This window comes from Cnephaeus nilssonii, assembly GCF_951640355.1.
Source record: "Cnephaeus nilssonii genome assembly, chromosome: 12".
NCBI lineage: Eukaryota > Metazoa > Chordata > Mammalia > Chiroptera > Vespertilionidae > Cnephaeus > Cnephaeus nilssonii.
Genome location: NC_137083.1, coordinates 30,834,291 through 30,861,847, shown reverse-complemented (window position 1 = coordinate 30,861,847; position 27,557 = coordinate 30,834,291). Strand labels below are relative to the sequence as shown.

Here is a 27,557-nt window from a genome sequence, read left to right as displayed (position 1 = left end):
AGCTGTACAACTCAGTGATTTATATAACTTGTGAAGGGGTCACCCCAATAAATCTAGTACCTATCTGGCACCATACATAGTTATAACTGTGTTATTGACTATATTTCCTATGCTATACATTACACCCATGACTATTTTGTAGCTACCAATTTATGCTTCTTAATCCCTTTACCTTTTATACACACACACACACACACACACACACACACACACACACACACGCCCAGGTTGCAGTCTCTATCCTTGGTAGGGGGCCTATAGGAGGCAGCTAATTGATGTTTTGCTCTCACATCAGTGTTTTTGTCTCTCCCTTCCTCTTTCTCTATAAATCAATAAAAATACTTTAAAATTATCACAGTTTATTATCACAATAACAGAATCCCACAAACATCCAAGAACTGGAAACTAGGTGTGGCCCAGTTTCATATGGATTGAAATTAATAAACGAGGAAGCAGGACTTTCCCCACGTTTCTTATCTAGCAATAGATAAGAACTAACTTTCTCTGGAGAGCAACTTTTCCTTCTGTTTTGGTGAAATCCTGGCCTTTTGACTCAAGCTACCACTACTAGTCTCTGTGTCTTTTCAATGAAATTTCAAGAATCTTGAGACTGCTAGCCAGTGGTTTGCCTCTTCCTTCTACTGTTCCATTCAGCTATAGTGAAGTGTAGGCTCCCTTAGGCTTACTCATCAAGATCAAGGGAGTGAGCCCTGGGCAAAGCTAAAACGGTTTTGAGCTTGGACAACACGGCTGCTCCAAGCCTGTTTTATCACTGTCTAGATTTGACTCCCTTTTTATCCCTCCTGTCTAAGAGCCTGGTGAATTTACCAGAGTTGGAGTAATTTCTAAAGAATGCTTTTCCCCCCCTCCATACTGGTAGTCAACCATGATATATATTGATCAGTGTCACCTTGATTCTCAACTGTCATTGCACTGTTTTGGTTTTCTACATAGTCGATCTTACTGGACTTTCAGGAGATTGGTGAAAAGGCTGAGTAAAAATGAAAGTAATTGAATTTTAAAGTTCTCACTACAAATACAATCTCTTTTTTTTTTTATAGTCTCTTTGGATTATAAAAAAAAAATTAATTGGTTAGTCCCAACTATTGAATGATGTTATCCCTTTTCTAAGTAAAAATAAATTATCACATTTAGTCAGAATTATCTGTTTCTGTGATTTTGTGCTAGAACACGCTTCTGGGATATTTTTGTTGTGTGATTGTTCTTTCTGGTCTACAAATTTGGTAACAGGTTTTTATACTGCTGTGGTGGTACCAAATTCAGAAACTCAAGATTAGGATGCATGATAATGAAATTTGGTTCATTATTGGTTGTCTAAACCCTCCCTCTGGAAGGATAGGTGAGAAATTTTCTTAAACAAGCTGTATGAAAGTGTTTTTTACTAAAGAGAATGCACTCTTGTGTTTTTTAAGGGAAGTCATTTTATTTAGCATGTTGATTTGGGTATAGAAATCGAACATAAGTCTTCTGATTACATTCTGTGATTCAAAAGAAGTCTCTAATCCAAGTAACTCAGTATTAATGGTTCTGTTTCTTCAGAGGATAGGAAGTTAATCTGACATGCTTAACCCTATACCTTCAGAGAAACAAACTATATACTATGCATAATAAAAATTTACCTATTATCTACTTAAAATTTTTTAGTCTTTACCAAATATATATTTTGAATGGGTTGTTCTTTACATATTAAAATGCTTATATTGAGCAAAATATGTTTTAATTTCAATTTCCCCCCCCATGTTTGATTCTTTCTTCTTCCTTTTAGGGTAGAGCCTGGATCAGAGTTGCACTCATGGAAAAACATTTATCTGAATACATCTCTACAGCTCTGAGAGACTTCAAAACAACCAGGTTTAAAAATCCTTTTAATTTTTAAATATATACTTAAAAGAATCACCTAAAGCCTTAGAAATAAGAATAGAATGAAGACTCATTCATTTCTAAAGTCCTCGTTATTTCCTTCTTTTCATACTGCTCAGATAAATTCACTGTCTTCTCAGGAAACTGAAGTTTGTCAATTCAACATATATCTACCATGGTTTATCTTTCCAGGCTTCACATTATGCCTGGAATAAATCTTTAAAAATTACTTCTAATTCTCACTTTTTTGACAGTTGCAGTTTTATTCTTTGCACAGACTTTTCCCTGGCCAATTTGAAAAAAAAAATACACTAAATTCTACAGCATTCTTTTTCTTTCCTCACTACATCATTTATTTCTTTGCTTATAAAGAATATACATGGACCATTCACTTATTTAATTCACATATATTTTTATATTTATTATTATAAATATGTATATAATTCACATATATATTTGTAATTAATGACTGCCTGATTGTCTTTTTAGGGCAGCCTGTACCAGTGTGGTGTTTTGTTTTGTTTTGTTTTTTGTTTATATAAACTTAAGAGATGATATATTGTGCCATGTGAAAAACAGGACTTTATTATTAATTTTTTGGGTAGTAAAAAGAGGGTTCATATTAGAACAAGAGTCATTCCTATTAAGCTCAGAGGTCTACTAATTTATGTTTATAGCTATTGTTAAAGAAATCACTTTTCTCCATTTCAAAAGTATTTGTAAATGAAAATATTCAATAATTTCAATACCATAGACATGTACTGTTCAGTACAGTAGCCACTAATAATATGTAAAAAATTAAAATAAATTTAGTTATGTAAATTAAAATTAGTTAAAATTAACTAAAATTACTAAGTTAGTTCAGTTGCTGTATTGAACATTTCAGGTGTTCAATAGCTGTGTGTGGCTTATGGCTACCAAATTAGACAGCACAAATAATAGAACATTGCTTCCTCATAGAAGGTTCCATCAGACACACTGCCTTAGACATTTTTAAATTGCCATACTTATTTCAACTTCATTAACCATGTTTCCGAAAGAGAAGAAAAGAGTGAAACAGCTCTAAACCAGTTTTGATAGAGAAAATTAGGCACAGATATAAAGAAATCATATATCTAGAATCTTAATTTTCATGTCCTGATGCAGTATTTGATATTTTGTATATGTGCTGCCGAAGCGAGCACTATATTTGATATTTTGGATTTGGAAAAAATCTGGGCACTTATGAGATATTCTGCATAAAGTAAATCTGATATATACTTACTGGCTTTTCTTTAAAGCAATATGATACTCCAATGAACTTTATGACATAAAACATTTGTTTCTTACTTGTTTCTTTTATTTATCATTACTAGTAGATTTAATTATGAAAGATAAATGTTGAAAATACTAAGGCTTTGAAAATAAAAATAGTATCAGAAAATTATAGATCAAACCTAAAAATCCTAAATTAATGAAATGAAAACCAAATTTATACAGTAATCATCTCCTAGGCAATAACAAGATTATATTAAAATTATGATAGTCTTTTCTAAATAGAAATTAAAGCATTAATAATAATATCCCTAAGTTGTTAGTCTTGTTTCTTAGTTTAGGCAATTGGGTGGGGTAGAAATAATTTTTGAATAGACTATTTTTAGAATGAGTAGTTTAAATACTTAAAGGGAAATGCTTTTTGCCTTGTTCTTAGGTGTTAGGTTTTTTTTTTTAATAAAAAGGAAATGATTCAGCTCTAAAAAAGTTCATGAAGTATAAATATTGTTGAAATAATATATAAACTTATATTATTGAAACAGAAACATGCCTTAGTATATGTTCATACACATAAACCAATACACACACAATATTTCAATGTCAATATAATGGCTCTGTAATTCTCAAGAAAGGAACTAAGTAGGAAGTTATTTTAGGAGTTAGCTTACAAAATGAAGTTTTGAAAAGACAGCCTTTTTTTAGCTATTTTCACTATTTTTAATTAAAATCATACCAAATAAATTTCTTAATTATAAGTAAACGTAATTGTGAATTTCTAGCCAAAACATATCTATTTGGAAGTTTAGATTTGTAAAACACAAGCAAACTATTAGAAAGAATAGTTATACCCTACCTTTTGTCTGGATGCTCTCTGACATAAGTGCTATAGAAATGAGAAATGATCTCTAACCCTTTTGAAATCCTGAGATTATCTGAACCGAGTGATTTCTTCTTGTTCCACTCTTCACAGATAAAGAGTAATGACATCCTTTACAATGGTGATACAAGTTTTTGCCCCAGTACAGAAGGAGAAGCTACATGAGCTAACACAGGCCAGCCTGAAGTACTAATCAGTGAAAATCCAGGGATAAGATTGGGTGGAGGAACTGTGGGAAACAAACACAGTAAATCCTTATCTTGAGCAAATGATGATACGCTTAAGTATTAGAGAAATCCATGTGATCTTTTTACTAAGGTGGATGATGTCTTGGTGAGCAATTGAAAAAAATCCTTGAAGAGTTTCATGATATAATGATATATGGGGTTGGGATGTTATTGGGAAATAGTCAGAGTTGGGAAATGGGCAGAGTCAATATTAGAATCAAACTAAAAAAAAAAATGGGGGGCATTGTTTTAATAGGTTACTGGGAAGACCTAGAAATAGGGAAGTAAGGTAGAAGTTGAAATAATTTGCTCAAAGTTTTAATTTTCCCACACCTACAGGCTGAAAAATAATTAGAAAAGTTAAGCTAGTCCTGGCCGGTGTTGCTCATTGGTAGAGCGTCTGCCCTTGGACCAACGTTTCATGTGTTCAATTTCAGGTCAAGGGCATGTATCTGGGTTGTAGGTTCATTCTCTGGCGCCAGTCAGGGAGTGTGCAGGAGGCAACCAATTGATGTGTCTCTCTCACATTGATGTTTCTCCCTCCCTCCCTACCACTCTCTCTAAAAATCAATGGAAAAAATATCCTTGGGGGAGGATTAAAAAAAAGTTATAGAGACCTGTTTATTACTTTGTAATTGCACCACAGTACCTTAATTTATAATGACTACAGTTGTGTTCAGAAGAAATGTTCATTTTCTCAATATTAAAGTAGGAGTAAGAGGAGTAAAATATAAAATTAAACTTTAAAAATTACCAAGCTAGACTTCTAGTCAAGATGGCAGGGTAGATACACGCAGTACTCGCATCCTCTTCTAACCATATCAAAATTACAACTAAACTGCAGAACAACCATCATTAAGAACCACCTGAGATTATCTGAACCGAGTGATTTCTAGATGAATAGAAGTCCTATAATTAGGGATTTTAAAAAAGAAGCCACATTGAGACTGGTAGAAGGGGCAGAGACATGGAACAGGTTGGTCCCACATCCACATGTGGCAGATAAAAAGCAGGAGGGATATCTCCCCTGCAGAGGTCCCCTCTGAGGAGTGAGGGGTATCAGTCCCACACTAGGCTTCCAAGCCCAGGGTTCCAGTGCTGGGAAGAAAAGTCCCCATAATTTCTGGCTGTAAAAACTAGCAGGGATTGAGGCTGAGTGAGACAGAGGGTTGCTGGAGTCCCAGGCAGTTCCTCTTAAAGGGCCCACATACAGACTTACTTTAACTCATTTCCTCTGAGCTCCAGTGCTTGGGTAGCAGCTCAAAAGGCACCAGGGACATACAAGGAGGAATTGAATTGCCAGGCATCAGGATGAGAGCAGGGGGCAGTGGAGCAGCTTTCTTCCAGACAGAAGTGTAAGCAGAGGCCATCGTTCCTTTGATAAGCCCTCCCTCTCAGCAGGTGGGCAACACATCTGAGTCTCCATCAACCTGGCTATTGCTGTTTGCCCTTCCCTGGTGATTTCCTGAGACACCCCCCCCCCCCCCCCCCCCGCCGCCACTCCCTCCTCCCCTCCCCCCCAACACACACAACTTTCGGGCTCACTGAAGCTATTTTCAGTGGCTTTTTCATACAAATGATCTGTCTTTGCTCATGCTTCCTACTTTTCTAAAATTTCTCAAACAAGCATATCTGGCCTAAGTGTGCCCCGTATCTCTTGCTGAGTGGCTCCAGGCCCAGCATTAGCAGCAATGGCTGTGGTTAGCAGATAGGCCTCCAAGCCCAGCACAAGTAACAGCCATCTGCAAAACACTTTGTAGCTCAAGCCAGGTGGCCCTGGTCAGAACACAGGTGCAAGCTGACTTTAGCATGGACCTCCTGGGAGGCCCCAGAGCCAGCACACCAAGTTGTCAGCTTCAGACCATGTTGAACCACCCAAACACCTCCACAGTGTCACACTCAAGAGATGGAATTAGCAGGCACCAGAATGCTGCTGAAGTAAGTCCTGCTCTGTATGGTAGGTCTCTGCATAGCTATCCTCCATGGTGGTTGGTCAAAGCCAGTCATTGCAGCCGATTGGCCTGGGGGTGAATCCCTCCCCTTACATGCCAACATCAATCAAGACTCATCTACAAGAGGAGGGTGTATACCACACATGTCAAACTCAAAGGCTAACACAGGCCAAATAAACAAAGCATGTGGCCCACAGGCTATGAGTTTGACATGCTTGGTGTACACAGATCACATGGGAAAAGGGGCATACCTGGAGTGCCCAGCTCAGGTGATGGGGGAGGCTCTGCCACTGGATACTATATGGCACCTACTACATCAGGCCACTCTACCAAGCCCAGCAGACACAGCAGCTCCACCTAATACATAGAAACAAACACAGGGAGGCTGCAAGAGAGGGGACTAAGAAACACATCCCAGAGGAAAGAACAGAACAAAATTCTAGAAAAAGAACTGAACAAAATGGAGACAAGCAATCTATTAGATACAGAGTTCAAAACACTGATTATAAGGCTGCTCAATGAACTTATGGGGGAAGTAGTTGAACTTAGAATTTCAATAGCATAAATAAGGACATGGAAACCATAAAAAATTACATGGAAACCATAAAAATGAACCAGTCAGAAATGAAGAATACACTAACTAAAATGAGTATTTTCCAGGGAATCACCAATAGACTAGATGAAGCTGAGAGTCAAATCAGTGATTTGGAATATAAGAAAGCAAAAAATACCCAATCATAACAAGAAAAAAGAATTTTAAAAAAATGAAGATAGTGTAAGTAGCCTCTGGGACAACTTCAAGCATACCAACATTCACATCAGAGGGTTGCTGGAAGGAGAGGAGAGAGAGCAAGATATTGAAAACCTATTTGAAAAAATAATGATAGAAAACTTCCCTAATCTGGTGAAGGAAATAGACAAACAAGTCTAGGAACTACAGAAAGTCCCAAACAAGGTGATCTCAAAGAGGCTTACATCATAGTTAATTTGCCCTGGCCAGTGTGGCACAGTTGGTGGGGTGCTGTCCCGTGGACTGAAAGGTTGCCAGTTGGATTCACAGGTTGACAGGTTGTGGGTTTGATCCCCAGTTGGTGTGTGTGTGGGAGGTAACCAATCAATGCTTCTCTCTCACAACAATGTTTCTATCTCTATTTCCCTCTTCCTTCCTCTCTTCTAAAATTAATCAAAACATTTTTTTAAAATGCAAAAGGTTAAAGACAGAGAGAATCTTTAAAGCAGCAAGAGAAAAGAAGCTAGTTACCCTACAAAGGAGCTCCAATAAGACTGTCAGCTGATTTCTCAACCAAAATTTTGCAGGCCAGAAGGGATTGGCAAGAAATATTCACAGTGATGAAAAGCAAGGACCTATAACCAAGATTACCCAGAAAAGCTATCGTTTAGAATCTAAGGACATATAAAGAGCTTCTCAGACATGGAAGAGCTAAAGGAGTTCATTACCACCAAATCAGAATTACATGAAATGTTAAAGGGTCTTCCTTAAGAAGAAGAAGGAAAAAAAAGATAAAAAATATGAACAATAAAGTGCTAATAAATGCATATCTATCAACAAATGAATCTAAAAAACAAATGAAGGAGCAGAACAGAAACAGATTCATAGATGATGGTTGCTAGATGGGAGAAAAGTTGGGGGGGATGGGTGGAAAAGGTGAAGGTGAAGAAGAAGTACAAATGGGTTGTTACAGAATATTTATGGGGATGTAAAATACAGCATAGGGACTATAATCAGTAATATACTAATAACTGTATGGTGTCAGATGGGTACTAGATTTATTAGGATGATCAATTAGTTATATATTGTCTAATCACTAGGGTGTACACCTGAAACTAATATAATATTGTATTTAAACTGTAATAGAAAAATAAAAGTGATTTTAAAAATAAAAAAATAATTTATCAAGCTATTATGAAGTGACAAAGAAAAGTTGATTAACACTTCTCACCCAGTCAGTGTGGCTCAGTGGTTGAGCGCCGACCTATGGACCAGGAAGTCACGGTTCCCGGCATATGCCGGGGTTATGGGCTTGATCCCTAGCAGAGGGTGTGCAGGAGGCAGCCAATCAGTGATTCTCTCTCGTCATTGATGTTTCTACCTCTCTCTTCCTCTTCCTCTCTAAAATCAATAAACATATTTGTAAAATATATATACACTTTTCTCAATTATAGAAAAGTGGGTAGAATAGTGATAAGTTACTACATCTTTCAAGAGCCAAGAAAGACTTTTGAAATCTGAATCTGTTTAAAGGTTTCACTTTATAAGATAAGAAAGTAAACATCTAAGGGTACTTTTGGCTCGGCCAATGTGGCCCAGTGGTTGAGCATTGACCTATGAACCAAGAGATCACGGTTCAATTCTCTGTCATGGCACAATCAACGGGTTGTGGGCTCGGTCCCCAGTGGGGGGGAGGGGCGGCGGCGTGCAGGAGGCAGCTGATCAGTGATTCTCTCTCATCGATGTTTATTTCAAATCAAAACCACAATGGGATATTACTGCCCACCCACTAAGATGGCTACAATCAAAAGAACACATAATGCCCTGGCCAGGTGGCACAATTGATTGGAATGTAGTCCTGTCCATCAAAAGGTTGCAGGTTCAATTCCCAGTTGGGGCATGTACAGGCGGTAACTGAAAATGTTTCTCACATCAATGTTTCTCCCTAAAAAAAAGAAAAAAAAGAATACATAATAACAAATGTGTAAAATTTGGAACCCTCATACATTGATGGTGGAAAAGCAAAATGATGCAGCCCCTTTGGAAAAGTCTGGCAATTTCTCAAAAGGTTAAACATAGCGTTATCTCATGACCCAGAGGGAGGTATGGAGGAGGGTGGGGGAAGAGAGAGAGAGAGAAAGGCATCACCTTTCCAAGAGAATGGAAAACATATTCACATACATACACACAAAAATGTATGTAGTAGCATTATTCAAAATAGCCAAAAAGTGTAAATAACCCCAATGCCCATCAACTAATAAATGAATAAATAAAATGTTTATTTTATATTTTATATGGTGGAAAGTTTTTCAGCCATAAAAAGAAATGTACTTTTTTGCTACTCCTTGTACTTGTGTGCTCATTGGGTATGGACTTGATGCTGCTTTTGTGACATGCAAGGAGTCAAGACTGAGAACGAAGGTCATGTTAATTTGAAGATGGTGGGGCAAGATAGTTCTGTGGTGCATTGTGAGACTTAAATTAATGAAGGTCTATTTTGAACGCCAGTATTTTTCAATAAGGCAGATTAGATTCCCATATGAAGTAATTGTTTCAACCAGTGAAACAATTACTCCTACGTAGTTGGAAACAAGGATGAAAATGAAATTGATGTCTTCTAGCAGCAGACAGCAGTTGTCTACTAAAGGGGGAGTATGTATACCAAGTATACATTCTCAGTTAGAAAACTGCTATTTGGTTCTACCACATCTGACTGCTACAGCGTAGTTTTCTCTATTCTTTCATTTTTTTCCTTTCTCCATTCCTTTATTGTACATCAAATGAAGATGGGATGGGAAGAATACTAGTACAGTGAAAATACCCCCTTTTTTTATGCTCAGGCTCATTTAACTTTTATCTTTATACTAGAGGCCCAATGCACAAAATTTGTGCAAGAATAGGCCCTCGCAGCCCCAGCTGCCTCGGCCTTCGCAGCCCTGGCTTCGTCCGGAAGGTCATCCGGACAGTCATTCCGCTGTTCAGCCATTTGGTCAATTTGCATATTACCCTTTTATTATTATAGATTCCAGTAGGCTAATTTGCTTTCACTATTTAATAAAAAAAGAACATATAAATCTTTTCATACCTTGTTTGATTGAAGAATTTTAATGTTTTCCATTTATTATTGTAAAACCAAGGACAGTTTTATAATTGTTTTAAAAAAATGATTTTTGAGAAAGAGGAAGGAAGTGGGAGAGAGGAGAGATAGAAACAACAATGAGAGAGAAACATTGATCAGCTGCCTCCTGCACACCTTCTACCGGGGATTGAGGCCACAACCTGGGCATGTACCCTAATCAGGAATCCAACAGGCGACCTCTTGGTGCATGGGACGATGCTCAACCAACTGAGCCATACTGGCTGGGCAGTTTTATAACTTTTTTTGTATATAGCTGTTACATGCAGGGCAACTTATCTTTAAGTAGGAATAAAGAACTCTAAAAGAAACGAGTCCTAGGTAGTTTTTCTTCAAGTCAAGCATCTTGTTTACATAAACTACTTGTTTAAAAAAATCTTTTTTAAAGAAATGAAGTACATGCTACAACATGAATTTTAAAAACATTACATTGTCAAGGAGCTAGTCACAAAAGACCAGATAGTATATGATTTCATTTATATGAAATCTTCAGAATAAGTAACTCTATACAAAGTAGGTCAGTGGTTGTGTGGGCAGGGCTGGGGGAGGCGGGAAGGATGAGAAGTATTGGAGGAATACTGATGGCTGCATGCTATTTTTGGGGGTAATGAAAATATCTTGAATATACTCAAAACCATTGAATTGTATTTAAATGGTGAATTATGCAAACTATATCTTAATAAAGCTGTTTAAAAAATTTTAAGGCTTATCGAATTATATGTGGGGTAAGAAAGGTAACTAATCAACCTAGTGACCACCACTTGCCCCTAGCTGGTGAATCAGAACTGACCTCAGGCTACTTGCATACCACCAGAGGCTCTTTGGATGGCTGAGCCTAACAAGTAGCTATCAAGTAGAGGCAGATCTCAAGGTGCCTGGGGCCTTTTGCTGACCTATCCCAGGTTTGTTACTAGTGGAAGCCTCTGTAAACACCCTGGGCACCCAGGACCAGCAGAGGCAGCCACCTACTGTGGATTGCTTTGTATCTCCTAACAGGTAGTCCAGGGCTGGTCACAAGCAGCATCTGACATTGACCTTTACTGGAGTCCCTCCCAAGAGTCCCCAGAACCAGCACACCCACTGGCTGTCTTCAGATCACAACAGAGCACAATCTGATAAGCTCCACAAGTGGCATAACCAAAAAGATATCAGCAAGCACCAAACCCTGCTAGAGCCAAATGTTCTGTGTGGTTAGCCCCTCCACAGCAGCTCTTACACTGTGTTTGGTGTCAGTCCCAACAATTAGCCAGCCCGAGGGCCAATGTTACTCATGGAAAGGCTAACAGCAATAAAAACTAAAATACAACAGGGAGGTTCACAGAAGTCATACAAGGGACACTTCTGGAGCACCTCCTCAGGTGATTAGGGAGACTGCATCACTGAGCCCCACAGGACGCTTACTACAGAAGGCCACTCTACCAAAACTGGAAGACAAATCAGATCTACCTGATGTACAGGAAAAAATACAGAGATGCAGCCAAAATGGAGAAACAAAGAAACATACTCCAAATGAAAGAACAGGAGAAATTCCCAGAAAAAGAACTAAATGAAATGGAGGCAAGCAATCTACTAAATGCAGAATTCAAAACATTGGTCAATGAACTTTGTGGAAGAGTAGATGAACTTAATGCGTACTTCAACAAAGAGAAAGGAAACAAAAATGGAAGTAGAAAACATAAAAAAGAGCCAGTTAGAAATGAAGAGCACAATATCTGAAATGAATCAACAGCAGATTAGATGAAACAGAGGGTTGAATCAGCAATTTGGAAGACAAAGTAGTAGAAAATATGCAAACAGAGCAGCAAAAATAAATTTTTTAAATAAGGATAATTTAAGGGGCCTCTAGGACAACATCAAGCATAACAACATCACATCATAGGAATACGATGAGCATGGAGCAAGAGATTAAGAATGTATTTGAAGAAATGACTGAAAACTTTCTTAACGTAGTGTAGTAAAAAGACACACAAGTCCAGAAAATGCAGAGTCCCAAACAAGATAAACCCAAAGAGGCCCACACTGAGACACATCATAATTAAAATGGCAAAAGTTAAGGATGAAGAGAGAAACTTAAAAGCAGTAGGAGAAAGTTACCTACAAGGTAGCTACCATTACACTGTCTGCCGATTTTTCAACAGAAGTATTTCTGGCTAGAATGGATTGGCACAAAATATTAAAATGATAAAAAGCAAGGGCCTACAACTAAGACTACTCAGCAAGGCTCTATCATTTAAAATTGAAGGAGAAGTAAAGAGCTTCCCAAACCAGAAAAAGCTAAAGGAGTTCATTACCACCAAACCAGGATTACAAGAAATGTTAAAGGGTCTTCTTTAAGAACAAGAAGAAATAAAAAACACACAACAAGGAACATAGTTATAAAGAATAAAATGAAAAAAAAAGAATAAAATGGCAATAAATACATATCTATTAATAATAACTTAATATGTAAATGGCTTAAATGCTCCAATCAAAAGACATAAGGTAGCTGAATGGATGTGAAAACAAAACCCATATGTATGCTGTCTACAAGAGGCCCACTTCAGACCAAAAGACACACAGAGACTGAAAGTAAAGGGATAGAAAAATATATGTTATGCAAGTGGAAATGTAAAAGAAAGCCAGAGTAGCAATACTTATATCAGACAAAGTAGATTTTAAGACAAAGGCTATATTAAGGGACAAAAAGATCATTAATGATAAAGGGATCAATCCAACAAGAAAATATAATCCTTATAAAAATTTATGCACCCAACATAGGAGCACCTAAATATATAAAGCAAATATTGATGGACATAAAGGGAGAAATTTGTAGTAATATAGTCATTGTAGTGGGTTTTAATATCCCGTTGACATCACTGGATAGATTTTCCAGACAGAAAATCAACAAGGAAGTAGCAGCCTTAAATGACACACTAGATCAAATGGATTTAATTGATATCTTCAGATCATTTTACCCCCAAAGCAGCAGAATATGAATTCATTCAAGTGCACATGGAACATTTTCTAGGATAGACAACATGCTATGCCATAAAACAAGTCTCAGTAAATTTAAGAGACTGAAATTATATCAAGCATCTTCTCAGACCGCAATGATATAAAAACTAGAAGTCAATTACAAGAAAAAAATTCTGAAAAATACATACAAACACATGGAGTCTAAAAACATGCTATAAACAATAAATCGGTTAACAATGAGGTCGAGGAAGAAACCAAAAGGTACCCTGAGACAAGTGAGAATGAAAACACAACCACCCCAAGTTTGGGGGACACAGCAAAAGTTGTCCTAAGAGGGAAATTCATAGCAACATAGGCCTACCTGAAGAAATAGGAAAAAATATCAAATACACAATCTAACCTTACACCTAAAGGAACTGGAAAAAGAACAACAAACAAAACCCAAAGTGAATAGAAGGAAGACAAAAATAAGGATGAGAGTTGAAAATAATGTAATAGTCTGAAAAAAAATACAAAGTATTAATCCAACCAAGAACTGGTTCTTTGAAAAGATAAACAAGATTGATAAACCTTTAACCAGACTCATCAAGAGAAAAGAGGACCCAAATAAATCAGAATGAAAGGAGATGTGATAACTGACACCATATAAACACAAAGGATTATAATAAAATATTACAAACAACTATATGCTAACAAATTGGGCAGTCTGGATGAAATTGATAAATTCATAGAAACATACAATTTTCCAAGATTGAATCAAGAAGAAACAAAATCTGAACAGACCAGTTACAACCAACAAAATAGAAGCCGTAATTGAAAGATTCCCAGTAAAAGTCCTGGACTGGATGGCTTCACTGGTGAATTTTACCAAATGAAGAAGAACTAACACCTATTCATTTCAAACTATTCCAAAAAATTCAAGAGGAGGGAAGACTTCCAAGCTTATTTTACGAGGCCAGCATTATCCTAATTCCAAAGCCAGATAAAAACACACAAAGAAAGAAAATATAGGCCAAAATTACCAATGAAATAGATGCAAAAATCCTTAACAAAATATTAGCAAACTGAATTCAGCAATACATTAAAAAGATCATATGCCATGATCAAGTGGGATTAACTCCTGGGATGCAAGGTTGGTACAATATTTACAAATCAATTAACATGATATAACACATAAACTAAATGAAAGATAAAAATTATATGATCATATCAATAGAGGCAGGAAAGCATTTGACAAAATCCAGCACCCATTTATGATAAAAATTCTCAACAAAATGAGAATAGAGGGAACATACCTCAATGTAATAAAGGTCATATATGACAAATCCACAGCCAACATCATACTCAGTGGGGAAAAACTAAAAGTATTTTACATAAGATCAGGAAGAAGACAGAGATGTATACTTTCACCACTCTTATTCAACACTAGAGGCCCGGTGCACGGATTTGTGCACTGGCGGGGTCCCTCTGCTTAGCCTGTGCCCTCTTGCAATCTGGGACCCCTCAGGGGATGTTGGGGAGCTGGTTTTGGCCCGATCCCTGCAGGCCAGGCCAAGGGACCCCACCGGTGCATGGATGCACCAGGCCTCTAGTATGCATATAAGATCTTTGGTTAATCTCTTCCTGCCCTCCCCTCTCCCCCCTTCCCTCTGAGATTCATCAGTCTGTTCCATGTTTCCATGCCTGTGGTTTCTGCTCCTGCTTTGAGCATCTGCCCCCTGGTGGTCAGTGTGCATCATAGCTACCGGCCAGTTGGCAGGTCAGCTGGTCACTTGGGCTTTTATATATATAGATAGTACTGGAAGCCCTAGCCATAATAGTCAGACAAGAAGAAATAAAAGGCATCCAAATTGGAAAGGAAGAAATAAAACTGTCATTATTTGCAGATGACATGATACTGTATATAGAGAACCCTAAAGATTCCATTGGAAAAAAAAAACTATTATAACTGATAAAGAAATTCAGTAAAATAGGATAAAAGATATTCAGAAATTGGTTACATTATTATACACCAATAATGAACCCTCAGAAAGGGAAAATAAGAAAGCAGTGCCATTTACAATTGCATCAACAACAAAAAAATACCTAGGAATAAATTTAACCTAGGAGGTAAAAGACCCATACTCAGAAGATTATAAAGATCCTGATGAAAGAAATTGAAGAAGATACAAATAGATGGAAGCATATATTTTGCTCATGGATAGGAAGAATTAAAATTAATAAAATGTCCATACCCAATCTATAGATTCAATGCAATTCCTATCAAAATACCAATGGCCTTTTTCACAGAACTAGAACAAATAATTTAGAAATTTATATGGGTCCACAAAAGACCCTGAATTGTCACAGCAGTCTTAAAAAAAGAACAGAGTAGGAAGTATCGTGCTTCCTGCTATCAAACTATGCTAACTGTACTTTAAGGCTATAGTAATCAAAACAGCGTGGTACTCACATAAAAACAGACACACAAATGGAACAGAATAGAGAGCCAAGAAATAAACCCACATCTATATGGTCAATTACTATTTGACAAGGGAGGAAAGAACATGCAATGGGGTAAAGACAGTCTATTCAATAAATGATGTGGGAAAATTGAACATATATGAGTGAGAATCGTTGATTGGCTGCCTCCTGCATGCCCCCTCCTGGGGATCAAGCCCACAACCTGGGCATGCACCCTGACTGGGAATTAAACCCTGACCTCTTGGTTTATGGGTCAACGTCCAACCACTGAACCACTCTGGCTGGATTCTTCATAACTTCTTAGTGTCAGTATCATCTGGGCTCTGTCCTCCATTATCTACTCTTCTTTCTCTATTCATTTTTCTGTCTCTCTTCCTAAAATTTATTCATCTCCCTATGTCTTTAAATATATGAACATGACACCACATTTAAATCTCTAGCTAGATAGTTCAGAAAACTTGATCTCCAACCCCCTCCCCAACCCTGTTTATCTCCTTCTTGGCAAATGGCTTCACTACTTACCTACATGACTGATCAAGTCAGAATCTAAAATTCATATTTGATTCCTCTTTCTGCCTCATTCTCTATAATCATTTTATTAGCAAGTCTTGTCAGTCTTATCTTGAATCTACCCATTTACCTTTATCACTAGGAGTGCGACAGTAATGCATGCCTCTCTTACTTCTTGCATAAACTCTCCTTTCAGCCTCCCAACTGAGCTTCCTTTGCCCCCTTCCAGTAGTCATCCTGCTTTCAGCCAGTCTTCTTGAAGGAAAAAGGGATCATGTTAATTCCCATTTAAAACATTGGAATGGTTTCTCATTTACATTAGCCATCAGGCTCTGCAAGCACATTTCCTGGAGTCAAATCCTGGTATCACCACTTACTAGCTGTGGAATCTTGGGCAACTTGCTTAGTCCTGTGTGGCATAATATGTAGGTGGTCAAGGTAAAGAAGATAATTCATGTAAAGCACTTACAACTATGCCTGGAACTTGGTAAATGTTCACGGTGCAGTTGGACTTCTGTGTGCCTAAGGTTGCTAAACACTTGAGAATGCCTTTCTTCAAAGCTGGTTCTCCTTTACTTTTTCTCTATCTCAACAACCTGTTTATACGACTTATTATCTCTATCTTTTTCTTTCCTTTGTTGCCTGTCCTCTCCCCTAGACTAAGCTCCATAGAGAGGGACTATATTTAGCTTGTTCCCCGTTTTAACTCTAGTGCCTCAGACAGTTCTTGCCACATAGCAGGAGTCTCTTATACACAGGGGTAGGCAAAGTGGGTTTACAGCCGTGAGTACACGAAACAGAATGTATTCTTGTACTATTATTTCTTAATGTATTATTTATTTCTATTACAACTGTAAACCTACTTTTGCTCACCCCTATATTTGTTGAGAAAATAAATAATGAATCTCACGTTCGTAGCAAGACCTTTGGACATTTACTTTTTGGTCATTTTTTCATTCTGATTCAATTTGACTTTGAATAGAATAAAACATTTGTTTATAATACTGTAATCTGTTCTGCATATCATGATGGAGAATCTTATTTCCTCAAAGTTTCTTACAGAAAGACTAAATTGGGAAAGATAGTAAGAAGGTTGATAATGAAATTTCTTATACGATAATCTTTCTCATATGTTAATATTGAACTTTCAGTCTGTAGACTATTTCTGACTCTCATAAAAGGAAATTTTGAAAGCATGATATTGTGCAGTATCAACGTAGTTTATACTGGTTGTTCACTTTGGATCCCACCCAAAGGATATTTTCTATTGAAGTACCTGAAAGGCCTTAAAATAGTTTAACAGAATGAACACTAAGGATAGCACTATAGAGACATATTTTAATTAAAGTTAAATTATATGTGACAAGAGAAAAGTATTATTTTTATTAGGGTATTATTTTAACTACTTTTCTACTTTTAATGTTTTTCTAGACAACTTAAAAGTAATTGGAAAAAGTATACCTAATAAAAAAAAATAGAGGCTTTTCTTCCAGCTTACAGTCATGTCAAATAGTACCTTACAATTTTCATTTGCTTCTAAAATACAAAACTTATTCTTTTAAAAAAATCTTTATTGAAAGTATTATAGATGTTCCCTTTCCCCCTATTGACTCCTTTCTAGTCTTCCCCCCCCCCCCCCGCTTTATATGTAAAACTTTAAGTGGAAGTCATATATATTTTCCACCTTGGTACTTTCAATATTTATGTTTTTGCAATTCAGTACACTGTTTTTGATTAGATCCTTCATATAAAAATGTTTTCTTTAGAACAAAAAATATTTTCAACAAAAGAAAGAGAATTTTTTTTTAGTTTATACTTTATAATTTTGGATTAGTCACCTTAGATTTTATTTTGGTTCATTTGTTACATAACCTTGGTTATATAAGCGAAACTTTATTAATGCTCCAATTTTTCTATGAGATAAAAGGAAAAGGTTGAAAGTTTATAATCTTTTGAATTCTTTAAAAGTGCTGATAGCAGGAATCATATTTTCAGTCAAAATTATTGATGAGTTGGTTTGATTAAGGGTATAAAAAGTTAGCTTTTCCTAATAGCTTCTGCCTCCTTAATACACATGGATGGCTTGTCTTTGGTTAAATGATAAAAATAGGATATTTTCATATAGTTCAGTATTCTTTTAAATACTGAATTAAGTTATTTTTAAGATGTTAACTCAAACTTCAAGGTGTATTTTCTGAGCAAGCTTTTTTTCTTTATTTTTATTGTTGACACTATTACAGATGTCCCTGTCTCTCCCCAATCCCTTTGCATGCCTCTGCCCAACCTCAATCCCCCTTCCCTTTGGCCATCACCACAAGTTTTGTGTTTTTTTTTTCTTAACCAGAACTAATAATGAAGAAGTTCAGCATACAATGGACGATTCTCTTAACGAACCCTTCCTCTGCCATTTGTTATCCCCTCCCCTCCATTACAGTGAGACTGTTGATGTAAATCAAGTCTGCATAATATTATGCTTCACATAAGGTTTTATTTTAGTGGAATTATTGAGTTCACATATAGCAAGCATTTCACTGGTTAGTTTAAAAAATCATTAGTAAAACTAGAGGCAAAGCCGTAACCGGTTTGCCTCAGTGGATGGAGTGTCGGACTTGGGGGTCCCAGGTTCGATTCTGATCAAGGGCGTGTGCTGGTTGCAGGCACATCCCCAGTGGGAGGTGTGCTGGAGGCGGCTGATCAATGTTTCTCTCTCATCGATGTTTCTGACTCTCTGTCTCTCTTCCTTCCTCTGTCCCTCTTCCTCTCTGTAAAAAATCAATAAAATATATTTTTAAAAAACCAAACCCTCATTATAACAATATTATATACACATATAAAAGAGCTTTAGACTTTAAAAAAAATCTCTAAAACCAGATAGTTTGTGATTGTTTTTGGTATTCTTAAACAGTCCCTAATACAATGCTGACATTAGGAAGCAAGCAAGAATAGTTGTGATCTGATTCTTAAAATGTACTTTTAAACATGGTGGGCTCATGATGGAGAAATGGTAGACCTCTCCTTATATAGGGAAATACTAGGAATAATGGGTTATTCCCAGTATAAAAAAACCAGAATTATTTTCTAAAGCACATGTCCTGTAGAATTAGTTGATCTAGAACCTTTGGAATCATAGTTCTTCCAAGAGTCAATAAAATATTCTGTCAACAGCTAATTTAGCCATTGTGGTGGGATAAAATCTCATATATGTAGATTTATCTAAATATCTTTACCTTTTTGTGGAACACCTCCATTGAATATGTAGAAATTCCTTCCATTTACTTTACTAACCTTTGGTAGGCTAAAAGTTTTGGCTTTTCCTCTTTTATATAAATCAATAATAGCAATTCCCATATTTTCAAGGAAACACCAAACATCTATTCCAAGCTAGTCTTCCTACCATGTTTATTTGCAGACTTACATCTGTTAGAGGGTGAAGAGTTGTCTCTTATTTTCCTTTTACTTCTTATTCATTTAAAATTCCTTACAAACCATAACAGAAGTTAAGTTAAATTCTCTATAATTATTTTTGTTTTACAAGAAATAGAATATATCTAATAGAAAATATATAGAACTTAGAGTAAAAAGAATTGGTTTTTTTCCTTGAGCAGTTTATCAACATGAGCTTGGGAAATTGTTTTAACCTCTTACTTTTCTTGATGGTGAATTTGAAACTAATGACAATTCCTTTTGCATTTACTTCATCGGCTTTTTTTGCAAGTATCAAATGATGTGTTTGTAAAAGTATTTGTTAAGACATGAACTATTCAAAATTGATGGTGAAATTATGAACATACTAAAATCGTTTTCAGCCTTTAAAAACTCATAAATACAGGAAAAAAGCAAGACACATATCTTTTACTAAGTGGGTGGGGTGTTATATCTTAGTGTTCATTGTTTATGTGTAATATAAATAGGTATAACAATTTAAGGATCCCTGGTTACCGAACATGAATTAGTTTTTGCATAGTATTTTCTCAGTTACCTTACATTATTTTGTGGAAAAATACCTAAAGCCCATATTATGATTGTTAAAAATATATTTATTTTAAAATAAAATTATACTTTAAAAACGAACATTAGTCAAAACAGAAGGATTTGTAAGAACTAGCAAAAATATTAAAATTCACATTTTGTCAAATTTTGTATTTCATGTACAGTCACTTTGGTAGCCCATCTGCCGTATTAGTATTCCAGTGTTAAAGGTTAGCATAAATTACTAATGATCACACCTTTCTATTTCTTAATTTAGGTAATAACCTTTGGAATTACAGAAAAACATAATGTATGTTTGTGTTTGTCTCATGTATAGAACAATGGTCTGCATAGTTTTGAAAAAAGACTAGTATAAATGATTGTGAATGTGCCACCTTTCCAATTACATTCATATTGCTTCACTACTGGGAAAAATGCTAGGCAGTCTAGGCGCATTTAAAGAGTCGCTGTTAGAGAAGTGGAAACACTTAGAATGATTTTTGTTGTTGTTATGGTGATGGGTTTGTCCCCCCTCCTAAATATCTGTAAGAGTTGGGTGACCCAATTATGTTTTTATTTTGACAAACTAAATACAATTTAGTTCTTTCTAGTGTACCCTGGGCTCTGATTTCTCTAGATGAAACTTGCCTGTTTTTAATATTTATGTATTCACCCATTTCATTTTTCAGAAGATTTTATGAAGATGGAGCAATTGTCTTGGGTGAGGAAGCAAATATGCTTGCTGGCATGCTGCTTGGGCTCAATGCTATTGATTTCAGGTACTTAATCCTCACTAAATGTATTCAGTTTTAAATTATGCTACCTTATATGGTTTCTACTTATGATTTTTTTCTTTCAATTTTCTAAGAAAAGCACATACTTGGATATTGATATTTGATTCATGTTGTTCCCTTTTAAATGACATCCTTTTTCTAAATCGGTTTGCTCTCAGGGAATAGATTGTCTCAAGTTCTAGGAATTAACTTACAGGCTTGCTGTCTAGTTTGGGTCAAAAGAAAGCTTAGACTACCTTCCCCAAGCAGAAAAATCATGGACTCCGGTACAACCGAAGGAAGGTTTTGGATTTTATCTCTTAGTATTTTCAGCTACTGGTTTAAAATGAAAAGAAAGACACTAAAAGTAGGTTCAAAGCTAGAAAGACTTTTATTATTTCATGTATTGAGATAAAGAAGACCCGGACAGGATATCTTGGGTGTCTTATGTTTCTTGTGTTATGTATCTGGAATATAAAACATATTGTTAATATTTGCTTTGATTATCAACAAGATGAATTGATTCCAGTCTAAGATTATAAGCACTAAAAAGGGACATTGTAATTTCTTTTTAGATTTATGAAAGCATCCTTTTGCATTTCTTTAACTCATTTAAGATTTTACATTATACTGATAGTAAAAGGTTCGTCTATAACAAGAACTCAAACATAAGAATGAAGGAAATATTATATTTTTATTTCAATATATCACTTAAAATCCAAGAATATTATTAAAATAAGTTTAAATTAAAATCTACTTTTAGGTCTTTAATTGAAAAATAATGCTGCCCATTTTCACTGAGGTTACCTTTTTCTAGTAAATCACTTCCTTTTCAAAATATTTGTCATTTTCTTTAATCGAGTAGTTTTAGGTTAATTAGCTTAATTGTTTAGGATAAACATGATGGGTGAAATATGAAGGTTGTCTTATGATCCCTCTAAGGGTGTCAACTTTTTACATGGCATGCTGCTGGCTCTGTCTAAATCCTTTACAATTTTATTTTTTATTTAAAAAACAACAACCTGGGAGAAGAATGAACTGTTGATTTATTGGAACCCATTGATACTATATAATCAGCTGGAAACAAATATCTTAAAGATATATTAGCAATGTTTCTGTAAATGAAGGGAAGCCCATATAAAATATTGCTAAATTAATTCTCTTTATTTAAATTTGGAAACAATACATACCCTTGATATTAATATATTAGAACAAGTATTTCCACAGTCAAACTTCCCAAAGAAACCAGGAGGTAGTACTTCGTAGATGAATTTTTTCTTTTGCAAAATTAACCTACATCTTTTAAATATTTCTTTATCTTGCTAGAAGGTATATTTTTTCCTTTTAATAATAGTAAACTTTGTTTTCTTTTAAAAATGTAAATGTTTTATTTTTATGTAATTTTTTTAATTGAAAATTTTTTTTCATTAGTTTGTATTCAATATTATTTTATATTCATTTCAAGTGTATAGCATAGTGTTTAGATAATCATATACTTTACAAAGTGTTGCCCCTGATACTTCTAGTACCCAACTGACACCATGCACAGTTATTATAATACTAGAGGCCTGGTGAATGAATTCATGCACGAGTGGGGTCCCTCAGCCTGACCAGTGATTGAGCCTGATTGGGGCTTTCTTGCCTCCTGATTGGGGCAAATCAGGGCCAGCCCCCGGGGGGAGGGACTGCGGGAGGTTGGCTGGCCACGGGAGGTTGGCTGTGAGAGCACACTGACCACCAGGGGGCAGCTCCTGCATTGAGCATCTGCCCCCTGGTGGTCAGTGCACATCATAGCGACCGGTCAACCAGTCGTTCAGTCAACCAGTGGTAACAGTCGCTTAGGCTGTTATATATATAGATTATTGACTATATTTCCTATGCTGTACTTTACATCCCATGACTATTTTTTAACTGCCAATCTGTATACTTCTCAATCTAACAATAGTAATCTTAAAACTAAACGCCTTTTTAAAAACAAAATAAAACAAAAAACTAGCTGTATATACCATTATACAAAACAAAGATTACTGGATTGGGGAACCAGGAGATCTAGAGTTTTTTACTGGCTTTACTTAACCTTTTCCCTGTTGACATGGCCTCAAAAAACATTGGACATTAGAAGATTTTTTTTTTTAGGTCTAAGATACAAGCCATTTCACCTATTCAAATAGTTTAGAAAACCCTCATTTTTAAAAATGTTTTTATTGATTTTAGAGAGATAGGAAGGGAGAGGAATAGAAAAATAGAAACATCAATGAGAGAGAAACATCAGTCAGCTGCCTCCTGCATGCCCCCTACTAGGGATGGAGCCTACAACCAGGGCATGTGCCCTGACCAGGAATTAATCTGGTGACTTCTTGGTTCATGGGTCGACATTCAACCACTGAGCCACACTGGCCAGACTTTTTTCTTTCTTTCTTTTTTTAAATTAAAGTTGTTTTATACTTCTTTATTTAGGGAGATGGGGTCTCCATTTTCACTCCTCAATAGATTTTATGTATTTCTTATATGCTTCTTCACTCATGGGTTCATCTGCATTAGTTCTGCAGGGTTACTCAGTATCATCTGGGTCAGCCAACCATCTTCATGACAAGATGTGCTGACAAGTCCTGGATTTTCTGCAAGAGCTTCATTAATTTCAGTTACTTCTGATTGAGGAGAATAGAGTTTGCTAGCAGCTTTCACACTCTCCAAAGCACTAAAGTCATCTTGTTTGTTCAGTTTTGTCCCAATTTCAGGCAGACTGTAATAAATGAGTCTCCCAAAGCTGCCTGTACAAAACTGCTGATTTCCACTGTTTCCATATAATTTTCTGTTGTTATCCGTTCATGTTTCTCTGTGAATTTACTCACAGAGAGCAGTCGAGGCCAGTGTGTACCTGGACAGCCCCGTCCTCAGGGCCTGGGCCACACATTCCCTGCTGCTTGGGGCATTATGTTAAAAGGCAAAAACCCTCGTTTTCTAATTATTCAGATCTTTTTAGGAATACTTAGTGTCACCTGAGAACTTGTATGAACAAATCTTCATTTAAAAATTCTCTAGTGACATCATAAAAGGTTTAATAAAGACCAAGACAGTATGAAATAATGTTTGAAAAGATTCCTCAGTATACAGGGTATCCCCCCAAAAATGTATACACACTTTGAGTAATTACAAAGTCAGTATTTATTAAAATACATTTCATTTCCAAATTATAATAGAATCAGCTGGCAAAGTATATATCCATTTCTTGGGACACCGCGTATTTTACTTTTGTGTGATATATTTATGTAACAGAATATTAACTTGTACAGTTCTTTGTCATTTAGATTAAAGGTAAAACATCTTTATTGAGATATTTATTTGTAACAAGTAACATTTAAATTACAAACAGAAAACATTACCTACAATTTGATGAAATAAATGTCTCTAGCAGATTGTTTATAACACTTAACTTTGATTTAAAATTTTATATATGAATATGGAATATTTATTGTCTGTTGTCTTAGCTTCTGCCTAAAGGGAGAGGGACTGGATGGCAGCTTTCCTGCTGTAATAGACTACACACCATATTTGAAGTTTACCCAAAGGTATTTGACATTTAGAAATATGTTCTTGAAATCCAAATTTATTGTTAAATGCCTTGTTGCACAATATATTCATCTGATTAAAATTACTTTTTATAAAACATTTATTTCATGTCAGAAATCATTCATAAATATAAACTCTAGTTGCATTTTTAGTATTTAATATAAGTATGCACTTATTATATAATTGTAATCCCAACACATATGTAGTTTTTTAAAGTACATGTATTTTTTGCTGTAGTTATGATAATCTAATTGCTCTGTAATCATCCATTGAGATTTTAAATCTGTAATTAATTATTTAGACTGTTTTTCATTTTATCTTCATTATAAAGAAAAGAATAATAAACATTTTTGTGCAAATCAATTTTCTTTTTATTTCTATTTTGAATTTACTGTTATTCAGGTAAATACAACAAAAATTTTATGGTTCTTAAAGTCTACTTTTATAAAAGAGTTGTACCAATTACCAGTCTTATGTGAGAGTTATGGATTTCCCTCAATCTCATCAGCATTGAAAATTAATCAAATGAAATCCATAGATTTTTCTGAAGGTCTGCCTTCACTTATTGATTTCCTGAATAGAATGATGATTTTTACATACTTCTAAAATGTTATGATTAGGCCAGAGCTGTAAGGGAGAGAGAAAGAAAGTGAAAATAATATAATGTATACACACACAATCACGATACGTTATTTATGGAGTACCTAATGTAGGAAAGAATCATAGATGTTGAGAGTATAGAAACACATAGATGTTGATAGTATAGAAACTTCATGAACTTCTGAGAAATAAAACATTTCTTATCCCCAAGATAATCATCTAGTGAGAGAAGTCACTATTATTTCAGAGGTAGAAGTGGGAAGATATTTTGGATGCTGAGGGAGAAGGAGACATAGAGTATTGTATTGTGGTACCAAGCTTTCTAACTTAAGTTAGTGGATTCCTGAGGAAAAGGGATAATTCTGGTACATTAGAGCCTGAAAAGTACAGCAATAAGATGCTTTGAATAGGTATAATATTATACTGTTTTGGGATATGTTGAGTTATAGTACCTTTTGTGAAGGTAATGAATAGTTCAAAATAATACTAGTAAAATGATAGTAGTAATATTTATTGAATGTTTATTATATATAAGGCATTGGTCTAAGAACTTTACTTCTGTTAACTCATTAATCCCCAAAAGGCAGTGAGAAATGAGAAAACGGAAGCATAGAAAGGTTAAATAACTTGTCCACAGTCACACAGCTAGTTTGTGCAAAGTGGGCCACAAGCCTGAAATTAAAGAGCAAGATCACAGCTGGAGATAGGAGGTTGGTCATCAACATGAAGATGGGAAGGCTATTTTTGTGATTTAGGAAGTGACTTAAATTAAGATATAAAGTTAAATGCAAACACTAATCTGCCTCTCTTACATAAAAGCTGTAGTAATCATTACAAGGCTTTTTAAAAGATATAATTATGGAACCTTCTCAGTTGGTGCCCTCAGAATGAATTTAATGATTTTACTCTGTGTCCTCAACTGTTTAACCACTTTTTTCCTGAATTTTTATGCAATTTCCTTTCTTTGATGCACAAATCCAAAAATGTACATATAGCTTTCTTTCCTTTATGTACTAAAGGATTCCTACCAACTTGTTATGTAACAGGCACTAAAATGAAAAGGGAAATGCCACTTCAACCTAGTCACTAACCAGTTATTATTTCTGACCATAGTTTTTCATTTTAGAAAGATTTAAACTATCCTAATTGACCCAATATTTTAAAAATGTAATTGCTTCCACCCAAATATACATGTATTCAACACATTTTTTAAAAAACTCTATTAGTTTCCTAATTTTAAGAAACCTTCAGAGTCTGTCCCTCCTCAAATTACTGCATGAAATAATACATATTACAGAAAAATGAAAAAAATATAAAAAAGGCATTTCAAGAAACGAAAGTCTTTATATTATCATTCATTATAATGGTATATTTAGTGCTAAATATTTTAGAGTTTGCTCACCAGTAGCTTGAAAATACAGAAGTACTCCTTAAAAACCAGAGTGGAACACAGTATTAACCTTCTTTTTAAACGTCAATCTCCCAGCTCTGACAGCATCAGCAGCGATGAGGAGGAGCTGAGGACGCTGGGCAGCAGTGGCAGCGAGAGCAGCTCTCCCGAGAACGTGGGGCCTCCTTTCATCATGGACGAGAACACGTGGTTCAACAAGTGTAAGAGAGTCAAGCAGAAGTACCAGCTAACCCTGGAGCAGAAGGTATCAGTCAGTGTCCACAGCCTTGAATCCTGTGCTCCGTGTTGCCGTTGGACTGTCTCTGCCACACGCGCTCTCAGCTGAATGAATTATCCTCCTGTTCACTAAAAACCAAGCAGTGTTCAAGGAAAGGCTTTTGTGTGTTAAACATTTTCTAGCTTTATGTTGTGGTATAAAAATCAGCCATTTATTCTTCTTTATGCAGTTTAATTTATATATTAGAGATTTTAGTTCCTATGACTGATTTCATAAAATAGTACTTGGTTTGTGAAAAAGCAGTAATTGCCTAAGTCCACATATGCCTCATTTGTCCTTTTTAAATCAGTTATTTTAGAAGCTCTTGTATATCAGACACTGCACTTGGCAAAGTAGAGTATTTAGCAGAAAGGAAAAGAAACTCCATTATCTTGAGGAGTTACAACTTTTTTTTTTACTGTATTATCTATTTTCTCCTTTCAAATTATCATTATTCATAAATAGCCTATTTAGGAAAAGCCTGGTGGAATGAACAATAGAAGTATTGGAACAATAATAAATACACTGAGGAAAATGAGTACAAAGTAAATTTACAAATATGAATAGATTTTATATAGACCAACAGCTACTGGTTAGAAAACATAAAGAAAAAGATCCCATTTATAATAGCTATAAAACTGTGCTTAATGTATATGGAAAAAACTTTCATACGCTATAAAAGAAGACTTCTCGTACCAGCAAGATTTCAGACTAAGATCACCTGAAAGCCTTTCATTGTAAAAATATGAAAATGCTGAGCAGAATACAGTTTTGAAAGAGCTGCATGCAGCGCTGCTCTCAAAGAATGGGCGCTCACTAATGACCGAAGCATACAAAGACCGTTCCCTTCACTTAAGTGCATGTGCTGCTGTTGCTGTTTTGTTTGTTTTTAATATATTTTTATTGATTTTAGGGAGGAAAGGAGAGGGAGAGAGAGATAGAAACATCGATGAGAGAGAAGCATACACCCCTACTGGGGATCAAGTCCACAAC

At 35.6% G+C, this 27,557-nt stretch overlaps 1 protein-coding gene across 4 annotated transcripts in view; it reads left to right on the top strand.

The window, feature by feature from the left end:
* Nucleotides 1-27,557, top strand: part of RUNDC3B (RUN domain containing 3B) — a 112,078-nt gene that overhangs the window by 48,085 nt on the left and 36,436 nt on the right. For all 4 annotated transcript variants that reach the window (XM_079786181.1, XM_079786179.1, XM_079786180.1 and 1 more), the window contains 4 exons: nucleotides 1,787-1,872; nucleotides 20,644-20,733; nucleotides 24,216-24,296; nucleotides 26,384-26,552. In XM_079786181.1, the coding sequence (XP_079642307.1) occupies nucleotides 1,787-1,872; nucleotides 20,644-20,733; nucleotides 24,216-24,296; nucleotides 26,384-26,552 (426 nt within the window). The remainder of the gene's footprint in view (nucleotides 1-1,786; nucleotides 1,873-20,643; nucleotides 20,734-24,215; nucleotides 24,297-26,383; nucleotides 26,553-27,557) is intronic.